General features: G+C 37.3%; 1 protein-coding gene across 10 annotated transcripts in view; it reads right to left on the bottom strand.

Moving 5' to 3' along the window:
• Positions 1-19,493, bottom strand: part of Cln3 (CLN3 lysosomal/endosomal transmembrane protein, battenin) — a 514,530-nt gene that overhangs the window by 322,242 nt on the left and 172,795 nt on the right. For all 10 annotated transcript variants that reach the window (XM_068226355.1, XM_067141800.2, XM_067141802.2 and 7 more), the window contains 2 exons: positions 15,866-16,053; positions 13,338-13,480 (listed from right to left, as the gene is read on the bottom strand). In XM_068226355.1, the coding sequence (XP_068082456.1) occupies positions 13,338-13,480; positions 15,866-16,053 (331 nt within the window). The remainder of the gene's footprint in view (positions 1-13,337; positions 13,481-15,865; positions 16,054-19,493) is intronic.

Genomic DNA, 19,493 nt, shown 5'->3' with positions numbered 1-19,493 from the left:
CGGTGGGCATTTAACGTGCCTTGAATACGCACTAGAGGTGACGTGGAATCATACGCAATAGTGCCCCAAACCATGATGCCGCGTTGTCTAGCGGTAGGGCGCTCCACAGTTACTGCCGGATTTGACCTTTCTCCACGCCGACGCCACACTCGTCTGCGGTGACTATCACTGACAGAACAGAAGCGTGACTCATCGGAGAACGTGACGTTCCGCCATTCCCTCATCCAAGTCGCTCTAGCCCGGCACCATGCCAGGTGTGCACGTCTATGCAGTGGAGTCAATGGTAGTCTTCTGAGCGGACGCCGGGAGTCCAGGCCTCCTTCAACCAATCGACGGGAAACTGTTCTGGTCGATATTGGAACAGCCAGGGTGTCTTGCACATGCTGAAGAATGGCGGTTGACGTGGCGTGCGGGGCTGCCACCGCTTGGCGGCAGATGCGCCGATCCTCGCATGCTGACGTCACTCGGGCTGCGCCTGGACCCCTCGCACGTGCCACATGTCCCTGCGCCAACCATCTTCGCCACAGGCGCTGCACCGTGGACACATCCCTATGGGTATCGGCTGCGATTTGACGAAGCGACCAACCTGCCTTTCTCAGCCCGATCACCATACCCCTCGTAAAGTCGTCTGTCTGCTGGAAATGCCTCCGTTGACGGCGGCCTGGCATTCTTAGCTATACACGTGTCCTGTGGCACACGACAACACGTTCTACAATGACTGTCGGCTGAGAAATCACGGTACGAAATGGGCCATTCGCCAACGCCGTGTCACATTTATCGTTCGCTACGTGCGCAGCACAGCGGCGCATTTCACATCATGAGCACACCTCAGTGACATCAGTCTACCCTGCAATTGGCATAAAGTTCTGACCACTCCTTCTTGGTGTTGCATTTGCTCTGTCAGTCAGTGTAATATACTGTAAAAAATGTACTTCTTTTTTGGGAAACCTTAGCTCAGTTACTTCAAAAAAGTAAGTAAGAAGAACGATTCTGCTCCATAACGTTATGTACAGAAGTATTGACAAACTGCTGCAGGAATCATCAAAATCCATTAATATTTGAGACTTCTAGGAGGTTTAAAAATTGTATGCATTTTTACATTTTAAAGAATATTCTACAAGTGTGTAAACATAAATTGAGGAATTTACAACTGTTAATCCTTTAGTACAATAGTATCAGAACTGTGGAAAAAACTTCAGCTACTCAGGCTCAAAACTGTGGATTTTTTTATCTAAACATATATAGAATGGTGTGGGAATAATAACCAACAAGGTCTTAGATGAGTATATAAATAACATAAGTGTAGAAAAACTAAAGATACAGTTAAGAACAGAGAAATGGTAAAGTGTATACATTCCAGACTGGATGCAAAGAAGAAGATATGGATAAATTCCTGGAGACACTGGAGGGAGAAATAAAAGATGGGGAAGTAACTGTCTTGGGAGACATTAATGCAATGGTGGGATGTGACTGAAAAGGAAATGAAGAAGTAATTCACCCTTTGGATATGGAAAGAGGAATGGAAATGTAGAAAAGTTGGTGGAATTTTGTGTGAGAAATGGATTAAATGCAGGCAATATGTAGTTCAGGAAGAAGAATAGAAGTAAGATTACAAGATACAGATCAGGAAGCAGGACAAAGACAGTAATTGATTATTTCTTGGTGGAAAGGGCACATTTTAGACAGTGTTAGATGTAAGAGCATTGCCAGAGTAGCCTTTGATGGAGACATTAGCATAGGTAGTAACGTATATAAAACTAGGGTAAATAGTGAAAATGGAAGAAACAAGAGAGAGGAAAATAAAAGTATGGAAATTAAATTAACAGATGTGGAAGTAAAAGAAAAATTGGAATATAAATTTAAACAACATATACCCAGAACTAGCATTGTCAAACTTTGGAAAACAAATGTTGGAAAAATTCTTGATCACAACATTTTTACAGCAAAATTAGGGTAAATTAACTGAGGAAGCAAAGACATAATACCAGAAGAAAGTAAAAGCATAGTAGATACTATAAATCCTTTACTAAATTTTCACACATCATGCAACATTAATGATCTGCACACAGATTTTACTTCTTTCAGGAACATTTTGTTATTCTGAATATGCATAAAAAATTCTTTGCTATTCATATTGAAGTTAACTGTGATGTGACACACTGCACAGACACACACTGGACCTATTTCTGCAATCTGTCCACTTTACAGTCAACATGGGCATTGGAGCCTGGAATGCTAAATAAAAAAGTTACCAACTTTGAACTGTTTATAATTTCCTGTGGTTTTGCAAGTTCAATTAGTACCACACGGTGATTACCAGCATTGAGTTCCGCTTTTAAATTTGTGCCCTCCTGAGTAAGAAAATGTTTCAGAGTGAAAAATTCCTAAATTTTATCTAAATTTAAGATGATGTCTATTTTAAACACCTCAGCAGCATATTTAAGGTCTTCATACTGCAATGATGATGACTGGAGACTAAGTTTAGGCACCCCATTTAGATCATCTTAATTAAAATCAATACACTTGTCAAGATAATGTAATGTATTTTTGTAGAAGCTCAGAAATTCATTGAGCATATTGCATTATTTCTCAGCAGGCTGCAACGGCTTGCTCAAAATGCTGCTTGTCCTTAAACCAACAAATTCATCCTCAATCCTTTGCTTGAGATTTGAACACAGACTTTTAGGCTATAAGCATGTATCACAGATAATGAGACTTTGAGATTGACTGTAGCAGACTGTCAATATACTCAACAAGAAAAGACAAAAGCTAGATATGGCAAAGTAATTCACTCGCTTTCTGAATCATCAATAATTTTGAATATGGATCAAATCCTTGAGGAGATCCGGCGTGGTGTCGTCTTGGGTACCTTGGCGGTACTGAACCCGCGGCCAGACTGCAATCGTAGTCATTATCCGGCCAGGACCCATTTCCAGCACGGTCCGCACATTTTGACGACGGTCCAGACAATTAACATTATTATTATTATTATCGATGTTCTGGACCCCACAGCAAGATGCAAGACTGCTACTTGGCGGTAAATTACATCTGCTGCCATTCTCATTGCTGACAATGTGACCAGCACCATCGTCGTGCGTAGGCAAGTGCGCGAGATTTCTGGTGACACAAATGATATACTTCCGTGCATTATTGACCTTATTATAGAGGTGAACAATTGCACGGTCAATATAATTTCTATCGTTTATTTCAAATGTGTTTAAATTTTTATTTAAATGCCAGGAGAATCTACTGTAATCTAACTTTATGTTCTACAAAGGAAAAGATGGCTCTTGAAAACGAACCCAGGAAAGATTAAAAATGATCATTTTACGATCAGAATAAGTACATTATGAACAGTAAAATGAATTGGTTTCAACTGCTTTTTTACCCCACCACCATTAAGTTGATTTACCCCCTCCCCAAAAAAAGAAGGCGTGTTTCTTTATGTTTAGAGGAGATTCCAAATACCAATGTTCAAGTCTGTTACCTTCAGTTCTGAGATATAAGTATCCCCATATAGAGAATTAACTTTTTTTCCCTTTCTTTCACCCCCCCCCCCCTACATGAATTTTCTGGCAAAAAATACTTGTTTCTTTAATAGTAAAGGATCTCCTAAATAACAATTATCATGATTCTAACATCTTCAGTTTTTGAGATATGTATCCTCATAAAAGGAATTCAACTCCTTTTCACCCCCGGTCCCCAAGATGATTTCCCCCCAAAAACGCTTTTTTCTTTTGTTTTTAAAGGAGATCCAAATACCAATTTTCACGTCTGTAACAACTTTAGTTTTTATTAGATGTAAGTATCCTCATACAATTAATTCAATTCATTTTTCAATTCCTTCACCTCCATTCAATGGATTTTCCAAGAATACGTGTTTCTTTAATTTTAAAGCAGATTCCATACAACAATTTTCACGTCTGAGATAATAGTATCCTCATACAAATAATTCAACTAATTTTTCAATTTCCCCCCCCCCCCTTAGGTGGATTTCCAAAAAAAAAAAATACATATCTCTTTATTTTTAAAGGAAATTCCAAATACCAGATTTCACGTCTGTAACATCTTCAGCTTTTGAGATATCAGTATCCCAATTAAAAGAATTCATCACCATTTTCCGTCACTTTTACCCCTCCACCCAAGTGGTTTTTCAGAAAACAAAAAAATACATGTTTCTTTCTTTAATAGAGATACAAAAATACTATTTTTCTCTTCGGTAACATGTTAAGTTTTTGAGATATACTGTAGAAATGCTCATTTTAAAATTTCACCCCCTTCTTAGTGCCCCTTAAGTGGAGTTACCAAAAACAAATCACCTATGTTTGTTTACTTTTACAGGAGATTCCAAACACCAATTTTTACGTCTGTAACATTCAATGTTTCTGAGATATACTGTAGATATAGTCTTTCTAAAAATTCACCCCAATTTGTCATTTCTGTTTAACCCCCATTAATTGGATTTTCCAAAAACAAAAACAAAAAAAATGTTTTTCTTTATTTTCAAAGAAGATCCCAAATACCAATTTTCAGGTCTGTAATATATTACTTTTCTGTTTATAAGTATCCTCATTTAAGGCATTCAACCCCTTTTTCGCCCTTTTTCACCCCCTCCTATTGGGATTTTCCAAAAACAAAAAAATATACGTTTCTTTATTTTTAAAGGGGATTCTAAATACCAATTTTTACATCTGCAAACTTTAAAAGTTTTGAGATATTGAACCCATGTCCTTTGTGCCCTAAGAATTTTAAGTATGAAAGTTACTACATGAGGCCCCATGTCAATTGTGATGAGGAGCTTGAACATTTTGAATGTGGCAAGGAGGTAGCTACTTTCCGTCCCACGCTCTGAGATGTGACATCACCCGCACGTGTCGGCAGTGGAAGGATGCGGAAGAAAGTTTATGTTGGATAAATATAATTAAATGAAAGAATTAGTGGTGAATGCAATATAATGAGGGTCCTGTATTTATCTATAGGACAATTGGTCTTTAGTAAGACAGATTTGAGACTGCTAAGCCATTTCTGTGTATTATTTCAGATGGACGCGCGTGTCTAGCTTACCCACGCTAAGTTGAGAAAAAAATAGTGCCTATCAAATGAGGTCATTTAACCAGTTAATTTAATAGGAATAAATTTTAAATGCCCAGGAACACTACTGTTAGCAATGTAGCAAGTATGTGGTTACATCAAAAACTCTTTTAAATACAGTTCATTTAAGTCGAAAAAGTTACGCAAATTTTCTTGGCGGCATAGGGAAAATGCCTGGAGAGAGAGGTTACTGTCTATAAATATAGAACGGACGCCATGTTGAAACCCCTGCATTTTGTATCGTGATGCTGAAGACAGAGGGTTGAACTGCTCTGTAAAGCGATCGACAAGTAGACTAAGTCCAACCAACAGATTTTAGCCGATGCGGCTGGGGTCTTGACTCCATGTGGAGACAGTTTTTCTTTGAGCAGAAGTAACTGTATAAAAAGGACGGTGAAGATACCGAAGAATTATTTATAAATTTGTGTGTGGTAAGGAAAGTAATTTGTGTGCGGGTAATAAATACTTTCAGTCGAGTGCGATCAACAAGATCAACAAGTGAAGGGCATTTCTTTTTTTTTTTAATGCTTTATTTCCAGGAAAAGGAAGAAAAATGCAATGTACAGCCAAAAATGTAAAAATGGCTAAATAAATGAAAAAGGGTCGCAGGTGAGAACAAAGATGAACGCTGGCGTGACTTAAGGTAGGTGACATGCCATCTTAATGCCTACTATATCTTGTTTCATGATGTCAAACTTATATGTATTTGAAGTGGGTATTTATGACGCAGTTGGTCACTCATATTGTTTCTTTGAGAATGTCAGAATATGACGAAAAAGGTCATCTGTTTTGTTTTCTGCTTGGATAAATTTTTAAAGTATTGCGAGTGCCGTGTAATGTTGTATAAGTTACTAATGAGGGTTTCAAAGTGATATCACGTCCAAAGTAGACCGTCATTTTCCTGTATTTTATTGCTCATATTTTGTGATGTCAAATTAAGATGTTTATTCGACGTAAAATTTTCAGTTGGAATTTTGATGGAATTGGTGCAAAAGGAATCTGTGGTTACCCATTTTCAATCGGATGGAAGCGCTGTACGTAGTGTTGAGTAATGCCGATCGGTGAATTTGTCACGAAGTGTAACGTATTCTATGTCCGTTCAAACCGTGTCTGAGTGACAATAATAACAGTAAATTTGTCAGTCATTTTCATGAAAATCCAGTTTTAAAATATATCATTTTATGCGAAGTTGTTCATTATTAAAGTATTGTGAGTTATTAGGTGTCGTGGATTCTAGTAAGGATTTTTAAAATTCCTGTCCTTTTGTCAGTGAAAGTCGTCGAGTTTGAGAAACAGATGTTAGATTTATCATATGAGTTGAGATAGGATTTGCGAATCAGGTGATTGGAAACCTGTAGATGATGCCGGGACTTGTGGGAGCCCAAGGAAGATTTTATAATGTTTGGGATGGAAAGATGAGTACGAGAATCTGCGCCGGTATTAATTTACGATGTGTACAATTATTGTGGGACATTTAAAAGTAAATCTATCTGCATATTTATCATATTTTGTTCTATTTTGCGAAATCAAAGGGGTTCATTCTTTGAAGCCAGACATGTATGACGGCAGATGTATGTTTCATGTCGAAACTGACAGCGAGGGTGGTTTGTGTCCAGGGCCACCCGATGATCGGAGTTCACCGCTCGAAGTAACGGGGATGGGCGCGTGCTACGTGTTAAAAATGAAATTGCATTCTTGGAGACGGAGATAAATAACTACGGAATCTAGTTGAAATTTTCATCCGGGAATAACGTGTAGGTTGTTGTGAATTTGTTTAATTGAGATTGTAATGTATATCTGAAACCCTAAAGTTAGAGTATAATGAGCGAGGTTAGCCGATTTCAGGGTTGTCCAAAATATAGAGTGGTGGTAGTGATGGTTGTTTTGTTTGTGAGGGTGCACAAACTTTATGATATGTTATGACAAGATATGACATCGTAATCGGCTTACATTATACGGCAAGTTACTTTTGGTTTGTACTAGATTATTAGGGTTATCCAAGTATTAATAATGGCTAGGCTTAGGTTAGATTTAAAGTGTGATGTCATGAAACAAGATAAAATACTGGAAATGAATGTTGTAAATTTTTTCCAGCTGCAACATAATGCCAGATGATAAACATTAAACATGAATTGAATATAACTGTGTCAAACGTTGAGTAGGGACTTGTGAAAGAAACCATTCGTCTGTGGAGATAGAATTTGTCGGTCGGTCGGTACATGTTATTTTATATATATAGATTAGTGACCATATTGTCCGACTCATTGGCTGAAAGGTCAGCGTACTGGCCTTCGGTTCAGAGTCGGTAGGTCGTTCGGTCGGTACATGTTATTTTATATATATAGATTAGTGACCATATTGTCCGACTCATTGGCTGAATGGTCAGCGTACTGGCGTTTGGTTCAGAGTGTCCCGGGTTCGATTCCTGGCCGGGTCAGAGATTTTAACCCTCATTGGTTAATTCCACTGGCCTGGGGCCTGGGTGTTTGTGGTGTCTCCAACATCCCTGCAACTCACACACCATACACAACACTATCCTCCACCGCAATAACATGCAGTTACCTACACATGGCAGATGCCGTCCACCCTCATCGGAAGGTCTGCCTTACAAGGGCTGCACTCGGCTAGAAATAGCCACACGAAATTATTATTATTATTATCAGAGAAAGGTAGGAAAGATCAGCTAGGCAAAGTGAAAATTTATTGAATGAAAGTCAATTCATCGTAAAGGATTATGCTTCACTCTCGTTAAAAGTTTTCACGGTGAAATATTCTTATTTCATATCAACATTATAACATAGTTATTAGAAGATTAGTTTACTAACACCGGAGTACTAAATATCAATACTGAATAGTAAAACTGTATAAGTCTTTAGTGTGATATAAATCCAATAATATACAGGTAATTATTATGTAAATATCATTTTTGTTTCTATAAATGAGCACAAGCTTTGCATTAAGAAAGCCCAGTGAAGGGAATGTATAATGGAATGAAGGACTTCACTATCCAACCTTATATAAAATATCAAGTTTCAGAATTCATATAAAATATACTACTCTTATAAATGACAGTGAATGTTAATGCAAATCTATCAGTTTGAGAAAATGCCTTAAATTGGTATTGATAATATTATTGTACAGTTAAAGTGAAAATTTAATACAATTATAAAAATAAAGGAAATGATATGGAGTATGGGAGGGTATTGCCTCCTACCCTAAGCAGGCTGACACACTCAGGCTGCAGCTGAAAGTTTTGGATTTGTGTGTCTCTATCTTCATGTGCTTACATGGTAAGTCGCTGCTCTCCATCTGTTTGCTGTGCGTATATATTTTGCTCTTGTTAGCTTACCTACTTGGGCATTAATACTCTTAATAAATCCGTCATGATATTGATTTGAACAAAAAAAAATATTTCAATGAGAGCAAACCAGTGTTTGATAGCCATTATGTGATGAACAAATAATTACTCAATACAGTTTCCTTTGAAATAAATCCTGAAATTTAACAGAGTAAACCGAAACTTGAATTAATTTTTAAGGAAGAGAATAGTCTTTTCAAAAATGGATAAGAGTTCATCACTGTATCTCAACCACTCAACAATACCATTCCATTTACAAATTAAATGACACAATAAATAGGAACTTGAAGTTTTAGAATTGCTCAGTCTGCTAACAGTTTCAAGGAAAGACTTTGCTTAACTACTCTGATTTTAAGAAAATCAATGAAATGAGTAATTTGGATGGAAATTCCTAAATTTGAAATCCAGAGCAAATGCAGCAGAAGAAATATTAAAATATATATATATGAGTAACAAAATGATGTCCTTCATTTTTCACCACTATATATGAGATTTTTACATATTTTGATATTACTGGAAATATAAAATTCATTTTTAATGCGTAGGGATTTCGAAATCTGCACCTTTTGTAATGTCTAAAAATGCCTAGTTCATAGGTTAGTAGATATTTCCATGGCAAAGCACATTTGTAAATTTATAAGCACGGTATCTACCGGGCGAGTTGGCCGTGCGGTTAGGAGCGCGCAGCTGTGAGCTTGCATCTGGGAGATAGTGGGTTTGAACCCCACTGTTGGCAGCCCTGAAGATGGTTTTCCGTGGTTTCCCATCTTCACACCAGGCAAATGCTGGGGCTGTACCTTAATTAACGCCACAGTCGCTTCCTTCCTATTCCTAGGCCCTTCCTATCCATCGTCGCCGTAAGACCAATCTGTGTCAGAGCGACGTAAAACAAATAGAAAAAGTACGGTATCTATAATTTGAAACACATATTCAACAATAGTGAAATTTAACAGAAGAAACTGAAACTTGAATTCATTCTCAGAGAAGACAGTTAGATTTTGAAAAACACGTAAAAGTGTACTGTAGCACTTTTGCTGTTAGCTCATGTTCTGAAAAAATACACCGTGTTTACAGCAAGTTATTGGCCAACTCAAGATTAATCAAAATGCAAAAGGAATAGTTTCTGGCAACTGTTTTTAAGATTTTTTCCTTAATTAATTTTTAATTCTCAATCAACGTAACTTGAGAAAACAGGGTGTTCAGTGTTTTCAAAAAAAAAAATTTGCTTTACATCGCACTGACTCAGATAGGTCTTATTGTAGAATAGGCTATAAAATTCATGCTGATTGGTCCGTACTGAACTTTGATCACAATGATATTTAAATAAATTATTAACAGTTCCACCTTTTCAATACAATGTTTTATGCAATGTGAGTAACATTACTAGTTACTTTTAAAAATGGTACTAGTTTCGACCAAGGTCAAGGTCATCATCAGCCAATAACTCAAACTATACAAAAGCATCAAATAGTCCAAAAAACAATGTACAAATGTACAATGTACTGTACCAGAAATGCTGGTCCAAAACACAGTTCTCGATGTTTAAAGTCAAGTTCCGCGCCATCCGCCAACACCCATTCAGCTACAAGCACGTCAGGTGCGAGCAGCGTAGAGCGTGTGACGTCACGTCTTGCATCTCAGTCAAGGCCAAGTTACGTCAGCTGGGAGAACATTCTAAATGTTATATCATTAATAACTCTTTTTTTTTTTTTTGATTAGAGTATGATTCAATGAACAATGTCATGGTGTCGACCAAATTTTCGCCATCATCGTCCTTAAGTTTGAAGGAAATCCAACGGTTTAAGGGAGGTATTTAATAAGATAGAATAGCCTCAATTCTCTAGAATCTTGTATAAAAGGGGAACATATTTGCATGTCAAGTTAGTCAACTATGTGCCACAGTCGAGACCGGACGGTCGGCTGGTGGTTATACACCGCCGTGATGTGAGTTACGAGTTTGATTCTCGTTGAGTGTTTGAAAAGTCTGCGTGATAAAAACTTTAACTTTACGTCGCTTGTATCAGACTTAGAAATTTCAACACCGAGCCGTGTGATACAGAAGTTCCACTGCGAATTAAGACATGTTAATTTTACGTGTATTCCAAGTGATTAACTATTTAGTGACCAACTCAAGTATAATGAAAACTTGTATTTATTTCTCTCACGAGTGCAACATTTTCCCAAGTGACTGAATATAACTCAGTGTACAAATCCAAAGGTGATAGGAATTTTTCTGACAGTAAATTTCAAACTGTTCATCTATTTCTTTTCCAAGTGATTGACATGTTTACCCGAGTGAAAATTTACGATCGAACTTACAATTTCTCAAGTGACTAGCATTCTAAGTAGGACTTTGTCACGACTTGTGATTCCTTAAACTCGTGTTTTACGTACCGGTAACATAGACATTTTTCGCATTCTTAAGATAGAACTTGTAGATCAAGGATTGTTCTCGAACAGACTATGCTTGCATTAACCATTTCTGTTTATAATCAAGTAAAGTGAACGGGACTAAATCCACGACTTGTGTTTTACGCACAAAAGATATTTCTCGCATTCTTGTACCTGTAAATAGATCGAACCAAGGACTGTTCTCGAATAGACTATGCTTGCATTACAATATTTCCGTTTATAATCAAGTGAAGTGAACGGGACTAAATTCACAAGATGAAAGCTTTATTTACAATTTATTACAGTGATTAATTCCAATTACAAACTGTGTAAACTTACAAATAATCACGAGGGGAGTACTTTATTTTACGTTATTCTTCAGTCGATTTTGAAAACTCTTGATAGTGAAAAGTGACATACTTTCTGTTCTTTCCTAAGTGGCTGATTGCATCACAAGTTGAATTCTATTTTGCATTACGAGTTCAATCACATTACACATTTGATGAAATGCATTTGTGTGTCCAACTTTAATAACTTTTTTTTTTTTTTTTGCTATTTTGCTTCATGCCGCACCGACACAGATAGGTCTTATGGCGACGATGGGACGGGAAAGGTGTAGGAATGGGAAGGAAGCGGCCGTGGCCTTAATTAAGGTACAGCCCCAGCATTTGCTTGGTGTGAAAATGGAAAACCACGGAAAACCATCTTCAGGGCTGCCGACAGTGGGGTTCTCCTGGATGCAAGCTCACAGCTGCGCGCTCCTAACTGCATGGCCAACTCGCCCGGTAACTTTAATAACATTTACTCTAAAAGTTTTTAAGTGCGATCAGATTTTAGTGACATTCTGTTGTAGCTAGTGATTTATTCTGAAACCATTACTACTGATAACTATGTCTGTGCAGAGGTCAAACGAGTACATTTCGGGCATAAGTGCATTGCCGTGTTCTATTTCCCCATCTACAAGAGCTTCTGGACCTTCTAGAATTTCAAGAACTTCAAGATCTTCTAGAATTTTGAGAACTTCCAGACCTCCATCCGAAGGTGATGCAGGGGTGAACGAGCAATATCAGAACTGCAGTGTACAGTATCAGCCCAGACCAAAGAGGACACTCACAAAAGCTTCTGTACTGAGGTGATGTGGAATTTAACATTTATTTTGTGAACAAACTCTTCAGCCATTTAAAGAGATTCCATTATACTTATTTCATGCCAACCTCTCCGCTCTGTAATGCTTCAGATAGGAACCGGACACACCCTGTGTCAGTCTTATGCCTAGCTAGCCGACTTGAACAATATTTCCGGTTACAGTACATATGAATGGATGAAAACCATAACAGTATAAGTAGCATTTTGGCCATTCAGAGTAAAAGGCATTTAAACATCGTCACCACTCATATAAAGCATGCTATTTGTAGTTATACCACCCATCACTAGAGCACAGAATATTACCGCTATCATTTGTATCTCCTTGCTGGTGAAAGGATACATCCTCCTGGAGTTACATCCTGCACTTAACTCATTTTTTTTTTTTTTAAATGTCGCTTATACCGTTATGGTTTTCATCCATTCGTATGTACAAATGTACAAATATCTGATGCTTTAGTATGATTTGAGTTATTGGATGATGATGATCTAGACCTAGGTCGAAACTAGTATCATTTTTAAAAGTAACTTGTAATGTAACTAACATTGCATAAAATGTTGATAGGTCTTATGGCAACGATGGGATAGGAAATGTCTAGGAATGGGAAGGAAGAGGCTGTGGCCTTAATTTAGGTACAGCCCCAACATTTGCCTGGTGTGAACATGGGAAAATGGGAAATCACAGAAAACCATCTTCAGAGCTACCTACAGTGGGGTTCGAACCCACTATCTCCCAGATGCAAGCTCACAGCTGCGTGCCCCTAACCGCATGGCCAACTCGCCTGGTGTGTTTTGTGATTAATTTGCAATAAAAGAGGACATCCTTCTTATGTATAATAAATAGTACATAGGCCTACATAGGCTCTTTAAGAAAAATGTATACCTCAGCCTAGTACAGGAAATAATGTACTATATTATAAAATATTGTCTCTAATATTCATTAAAAATACACGTCCGACTCGTTGGCTGAATGGTCAGCGTACTGGCCTTCGGTTCAGAGGGTCCTGGGTTCGATTGCTGGCCGGGTCGGGGATTTTAACCTTCATTTGTTAATTCCAATGGCCCGGGGGCTGGGTGTTCGTGCTGTCCCCAACATCCCTGCAACTCACACACCACACATAACACTATCCTCCACCACAATAACACGCAGTGCCCTACAAATGGCAGATGCCGCCCACCCTCATCGAAGGGTCTGCCTTACAAGGGCTGCACTCAGCTAGAAATAGCCACACAAATTTTTTAAAAAAATTAAAAATACACCAGCAATCTGAACACAAACCACATGCAGTATAAAATCCTTAAAAGAAGGAGGACAACACCATACCGGATAAGTAGATGTTAGTGCCATACTCACTGAACAAAAAGTGGAAGGAATGGTGCAACTAGTTTAACAAGCAGAGATGGCAGAATATCAGCAAGTAAAATAGCTCCTGTAGACAGTGGATTGCAATCACGTGTGGAATTCTTCACTGTATGAGTAGTATTTTGCCCCTCTGTCTGAAATACAATAGACAAGATGAGGATTAACAGCTAGTTCAAATTCAGTTGAGGAATTGAATCATGTGGAAAAACTTGAAAAATGAAATTTAAATTCATAAAAAAAAAAAAAAAAAAAAAAATAAAGAACAAATTGAATTTTCACTTTTCATATTAAGATTTCAATGTAGCTTAGGCATAAAAGAAAACTGCAGATAGCTAAAGTATGGAATATATGTTGTGGTGGTAGTAATTAGAGCATTAAGTGAAATTTCTACAGTTTACATACTCTGTTACAACACTACAGCACAAAAAGGAATATCAAACTGAAGCTGGGAAATATAAATACTCCCAGAAACCCATCAATTATGCGGTACTCACAAAAAAAATCTGAGGGACACTAACTATATCAATTTATCTCGTAAATTATCTCTGCACCAAGCTTGATAGCTGCAGTCGCTTAACTGCGGCCAGTATCCAGTATTTAGGAGATAGTAGGTTCAAACCCCACTGTCAGCAGCCCTGAAGATGGTTTTCCGTGGTTTCCCATTTTCACACCAGGCAAATGTTGGGGCTGTGCCTTAATTAAGGCCACGGCCGCTTCCTTCACACTCCTGGTCCTTTCCTGTCCCATCGTCACCATGAGACCGATCTGTGTCGGTGCGACGTAAAGCAACTTACAAAAAAATTATCTCTGCACAAGGGAAACTTGGTACTTCACAAGTAACAAAGAATGAGACCACAATAATTCTCATTAAATAATTTTAGTACTTTAATTTCCATACACAAGTGTGAAAATGTCAATATTTTATTCCTTTATACTAGGTATTCTCCAGTTACAAGGCTGTCTTATATGCCTAGTGTTAAACTGAGAAAACATATCCAGGGCCAGTGGTAGGGCTTGAATCACAATCATTAAATACACGCTTATTATGCAACACATACTATGTGGCCAACTCCATCACTGCTACATGCTCCAGTAGACAGGAATGTGTTATTGTCTGTTCCACATGAAACACTCAGGTACCTGATAACAAAATTTGTTGTTATACAGTAGTAATTTTCATCAGATTTACCTGTTTCCATTTATGTTCTCAAGTAATTCTCATGCTTCTACACTAACAGAGACCTGTCCTTCACTCCCAATTTAGTGGAAATATACACTAATTTCAATTATATTTGATGTGAAAGTCCTTCATTTCATGTTATTCATACCAAATTTACAGCACTATTTTAATATTTCAAACACGTACAACATACCTAGTGAAAATTAGTATATATTTTGAATTGTCCAGTTCATAATTCAATCAAAGACTGTAGGCTTCAGCAACCAAATTTTAGATTGATTATGTGTTAGATCATTTCACACATCCGAACATGTGAGAACCCAGTATGTCCAGTATACATGTTTCAAAACCTGTGTCACACTCTACTAAATGCCACCAACTGATGGTGGCTGTGTGAACTGGTAACTAATTTACAACACACCAAAAAGTTAGTGTGGTACTGGTTGTGCTCTGAGATGGATATGTAAGTAAAGCAGAACAGCAGCCATACGCAAAAGCTGCAGTTCTCTGCGGCAGAAATGCACACCAGCATCAAGCAGAGCTAAAAGAAGCACTGGGTAATAGTGCTTTTGCCATATCAAACTGATGAGGCCTTCAAACATAGACAGATAGCAACTATTGAACTGTCACAGTGTGGATGCCCCATATCTGCTCACACAGAGGGACCCGTGGTTGTTTCAAAATGTGCTTATCACCGGGCGAGTTGGCCGTGCAGTTAGGGGTGCACAGCTGTGAGCTTGCATTCTGGAGATAGTGGGTTCGAGTCCCAGTGTCAGCAACCCTGAAGATGGTTTTCCATGGTTACCCATTTTCACACCAAGCAAATGCTGGGGGGCTGTACCTTAATTAAGGCCATGGTCGCTTCCTTCCCACTCATAGGGCTTTCATATCCCATCGTCGCCATAAGACCTACTTGTGTCGGTTCAACGTAAAACAAATTGTAAAAAAAAAAAAATATAAAAAAATGTGCTTATCAGAAGACAGGCATTGGACTCAGCACAAATTTTGTACACAAAACCGGATGTGTTGATAGTGTTCCAAATTTTACAACACAACTTGCAGATGAACAAAATTTTTATATACTTATCTTTCGTTTGTCACTTACCATTAGCTTCTCAGCCCAAACTCAATCTGGTGCTAGCATTAACAAGGACATTTCAGTGACCTTCAAATGCATACAGTGGATTTATATTACTGCTGCCTTACTGCTGCTTTATTGGAAGATATGAAATGACCCTCAAATACAACTCTTATGCAGGTTTACAGTATTTCATTCCAAACTTTCCATAAGTTACAAGATATTAAGCTTATTCTACTAGCACCTCAAAAAATGACTTACATAATTTGTTTCTGTACTAAGGACATCATGAGCTGCACTCAGCATAACAACATAGCCATAATTGTTACATAGGCCCAACAACCAAAATGCTATTAAGTTTCGCCAGCACCTTTGTCCACCAACATCACGCAACGAAGAATGCTCGGTGAGTTCAGGAGACAATGGAGACATACTATTCATAGCAAATTCTGAAAATGAAAAGATCATACAAAATATTAACAACAAGAGATCAAAGTAAAATGTTTCCAAGTAAACTATAAAAATAAAAAATGCTACAATTATTACTGATAGCTTTAACCTAAATTATGATAACTTAATTTCAATTTAACTTTCTTTTATTATATAATTTGTGTGTAGTAATATCTTATACAATTATCTTTTGACATTCCTACGGTTGGAGAGAATAGAAGAACAATGTAGTGACTTTTTAATTAGGATGACAAAAGTGTCTTCATGGAGGTGGTGTAAATGTTTGGTGATAGGCGAGCTAAAGGTATGCTGATAATCTGTGTAAACATTTGCATTACTGAAGCATATTTTGGGATCTATGTTACTGACTATGATACGATATGGTAATATGGACAGGATTTGAAAGTGTAAATGAATCATCATAAAGTGGACCATTTACCCGTGAACACTGAAGGTTTATGATGATTCATTACAAACTAAGGACCAGTTTTCTCTAAAGATGACTTTCATGACCAAATGGCAGGTATCAGTATCTGATGGTATTAGTAGGAAAATGTACGGACCATAATATGGACCATAATGAAATTTATAACTTATGATTCATAACTTAAGACTGAACTGTGTACAAACAATCCTGTATCCTTTATCAAATTTTCACACACCAAATACTCTCCTCTATCTTCAGTCATTAAAAAAAAAAAAAAAAAAAAAAAAAGACTACAAGAGGCTCTACATATTGCATGTCCTACCACCTGAACCTTTCTACAGCTTTTCACATACAGTACTTCAGTTAATTGGATTATTATACCAATCTTTCTCCACACAACACATCCGACAACACATCCAAAATTTAAACTTAATAAATGTTTTAAATTCAGATTTTAAATTGAGACATATCAGATTTAAGGTTCTGAAGGTGATTGGGATCAGATACCAAGAATGAAGAATCATCTATAATCTGTAAAAAAATCAGTCTGCAGTGATAAGAATTGAGGGCTTTGAAAAAGAAGCAGCAATCCAGAAAGGAGTGAGGCAAGGCTGCAGTTTGCCCCTCCCTCCTTTTTAATGTTTACATAGAACAGGCAGTAAAGGAAATCAAATAGGAATTTGGAAAAGGTATCACAATCCAAGGAGAGGAAATCAAAACCTTGAGATTTGCCAATGATATTGTTATTTTATCTGAGACTGCAGAAGATCTCGAGAAGCTGCTGAATGGTATGGACGAAGTCTTGGGTAAGGAGTACAAGATGAAAATAAATAAGTCCAAAACAAAAGTAAAGGAGTGCAGTTGAACGAAGGCAGGTGATGCAGGAAATATTAGATTAGGAAATGAAGTCTTAAGGTAGTAAAATAACTAACGATGGCAGAAGTGAGGAGGACATAAAATGCAGACTAGCACAAGCAAGGAAGAGCTTTCTTAAGAAAATAAATTTGCTCACTTCAAACATTGATACAGGAATTAGAATGATGTTTTTGAAGACTTTTGTGTGGAGCGTGGCATTGTATGGAAGTGAAATGTAGACAGTAACTAGCTCAGAAAGAAAGAAAATAGAAGCTTTTGAAATGTGGTGTTACAGAAGGATAGATTGAATCACGAATGAAGAGATACTGAATCGAATTGGTGAGAGGAGATCGATTTGGCTAAATTTTACACGTAACTAATCTCATGATTAGGCCCGTATTGAAATTTGCTATAAATGCTTACAATATAGTAACTATTTCAATCCACCTATTCAATACAAATAGGTTTTATGTTGCTAGTTTATAATTCATGTTGTAATATTATAAACTAGCAACATAAAACCTATTTGTATTGAATAGGTGGATTGAAATAGTTACTATATTATAAGCATTTGGCTAAATTTGACAAGAAGAAGAGATAGAATGATAGGACACATCTTAAAACACCCAGGACTTGTTCAGTTTGTTTTTGAAGGAAGTGTAGATGGTAAGAACGGTAGGGGTGGACCTAGGTATGAATATGACAAGCAGATTAGAGCAGATGTAGGATGCAATAGTTACGTAGAAATGAAAAGGTTAGCACAGAATATGGTGGCATGGAGAGCTACATCAAACCAGTCTATGGACTGATGACTCAAACAACAACACCAGAATTTTTTTTTTTTATTATTGGTTGTACATGAGCATATGTTTCCCAACAGGATCATGGCTGAAGATGACCCAATGTATGTGGGGTCGAAACTAATTCCAGTTATGTAGGACACTACAAGCTAATGGTATTGAATAGGTGGACCCTTCTCTACCCTTTGATAGCAGATACAGTACAGTCAGTTTTATTATTGTATATACAGGTGGACTGGGGATGGCTAGGGTTAGGATTTGATGAACTAAAAAGGTGGCGATAAAAATGACAGCAGAGATATAATGTCTTGCTATGGAGGGTAGCATAGATATGCTGGTATGAAATTCAAGGTAAGGAAATAGTGTGAGGGCATCTGAGGTGGTTTGATTAGGGGGAGATGCAGGCACAGTACATCTTATGCATTCTCAGGTTCACTGAACCCCCTGTTTGTTCCTTTCTAATACTTATATGAACCCCTTATAAAATTTTCCAAATTGGTACCAACAACGTAAGGCAAGCAGAAATAAGTAGTAATATAGTCAGGGGTGTGTGGCATCTGTTTACGGCAGCACTGGAGAAGTTACATGTAATTAATCTCATAATAGAACCGTATTGAGGACAATATATTAAAATTATAAAATCCTTTTAATAACAACCACCTACTCAATACGTTATATTACTCATTGAATTATAAAATAATCATGAGGTGTCTTAAATAAAGGAACATGTTTCGTTCGACATAGCGAACATCATCAGCCTTAATTTACAAAGATTAGGTCAGGGCCCTGAACTGAATGATAAAAATTGTTAAAAGAGTGACAAAGCCATAATAAAAAGTAAAATGATAACATTAGACATGAAATTATAACAATATGTACAGATTAACAGCAAGTATGTAGAGGAATACTTTGAACGATGGTAGTCTATAAAGTTAAAACAAACATGAGGTTGTTAAAGTAAAAAGATATAGATATAGTGCATCTTAAAATATATGTCAATGCGTGAAGCGTGGATTAATTATTGACTATGGAGTTCTTAAATTGAGCAAAACAAAAATTGAAATAGAGTTTATTGAATAGTACGAGTCAAACTGAGTCAGTTAAAAGGCGCATGGCGACGAAACTAAGGTTAAAATGACGTGAACTTCAGTAGTTAGGAATTCTGTAGGAGAGCCAACACAATGCCAGAAGGAAATACCAGTTGAACTAGTCCGTATTTACACGCTAGCAGTAGAATTAATCTTATACAACGTAGGACGTATTTCCTTCTGGCATTGTGTTGGCTCTCCTACAGAATTCCTTACTACTGAAGTTCACGTCATTTTAACCTTAGTTTCGTCGCCATGCGCCTTTTAAC

The sequence above is a fragment of the Anabrus simplex genome, chromosome 2 (assembly GCF_040414725.1).
Source record: "Anabrus simplex isolate iqAnaSimp1 chromosome 2, ASM4041472v1, whole genome shotgun sequence".
In the NCBI taxonomy this organism is placed as follows: Eukaryota; Metazoa; Arthropoda; class Insecta; order Orthoptera; family Tettigoniidae; genus Anabrus; species Anabrus simplex.
Note: the sequence above shows the minus strand (reverse complement) of the source record. Positions and strands in the feature narration are given on the sequence as shown.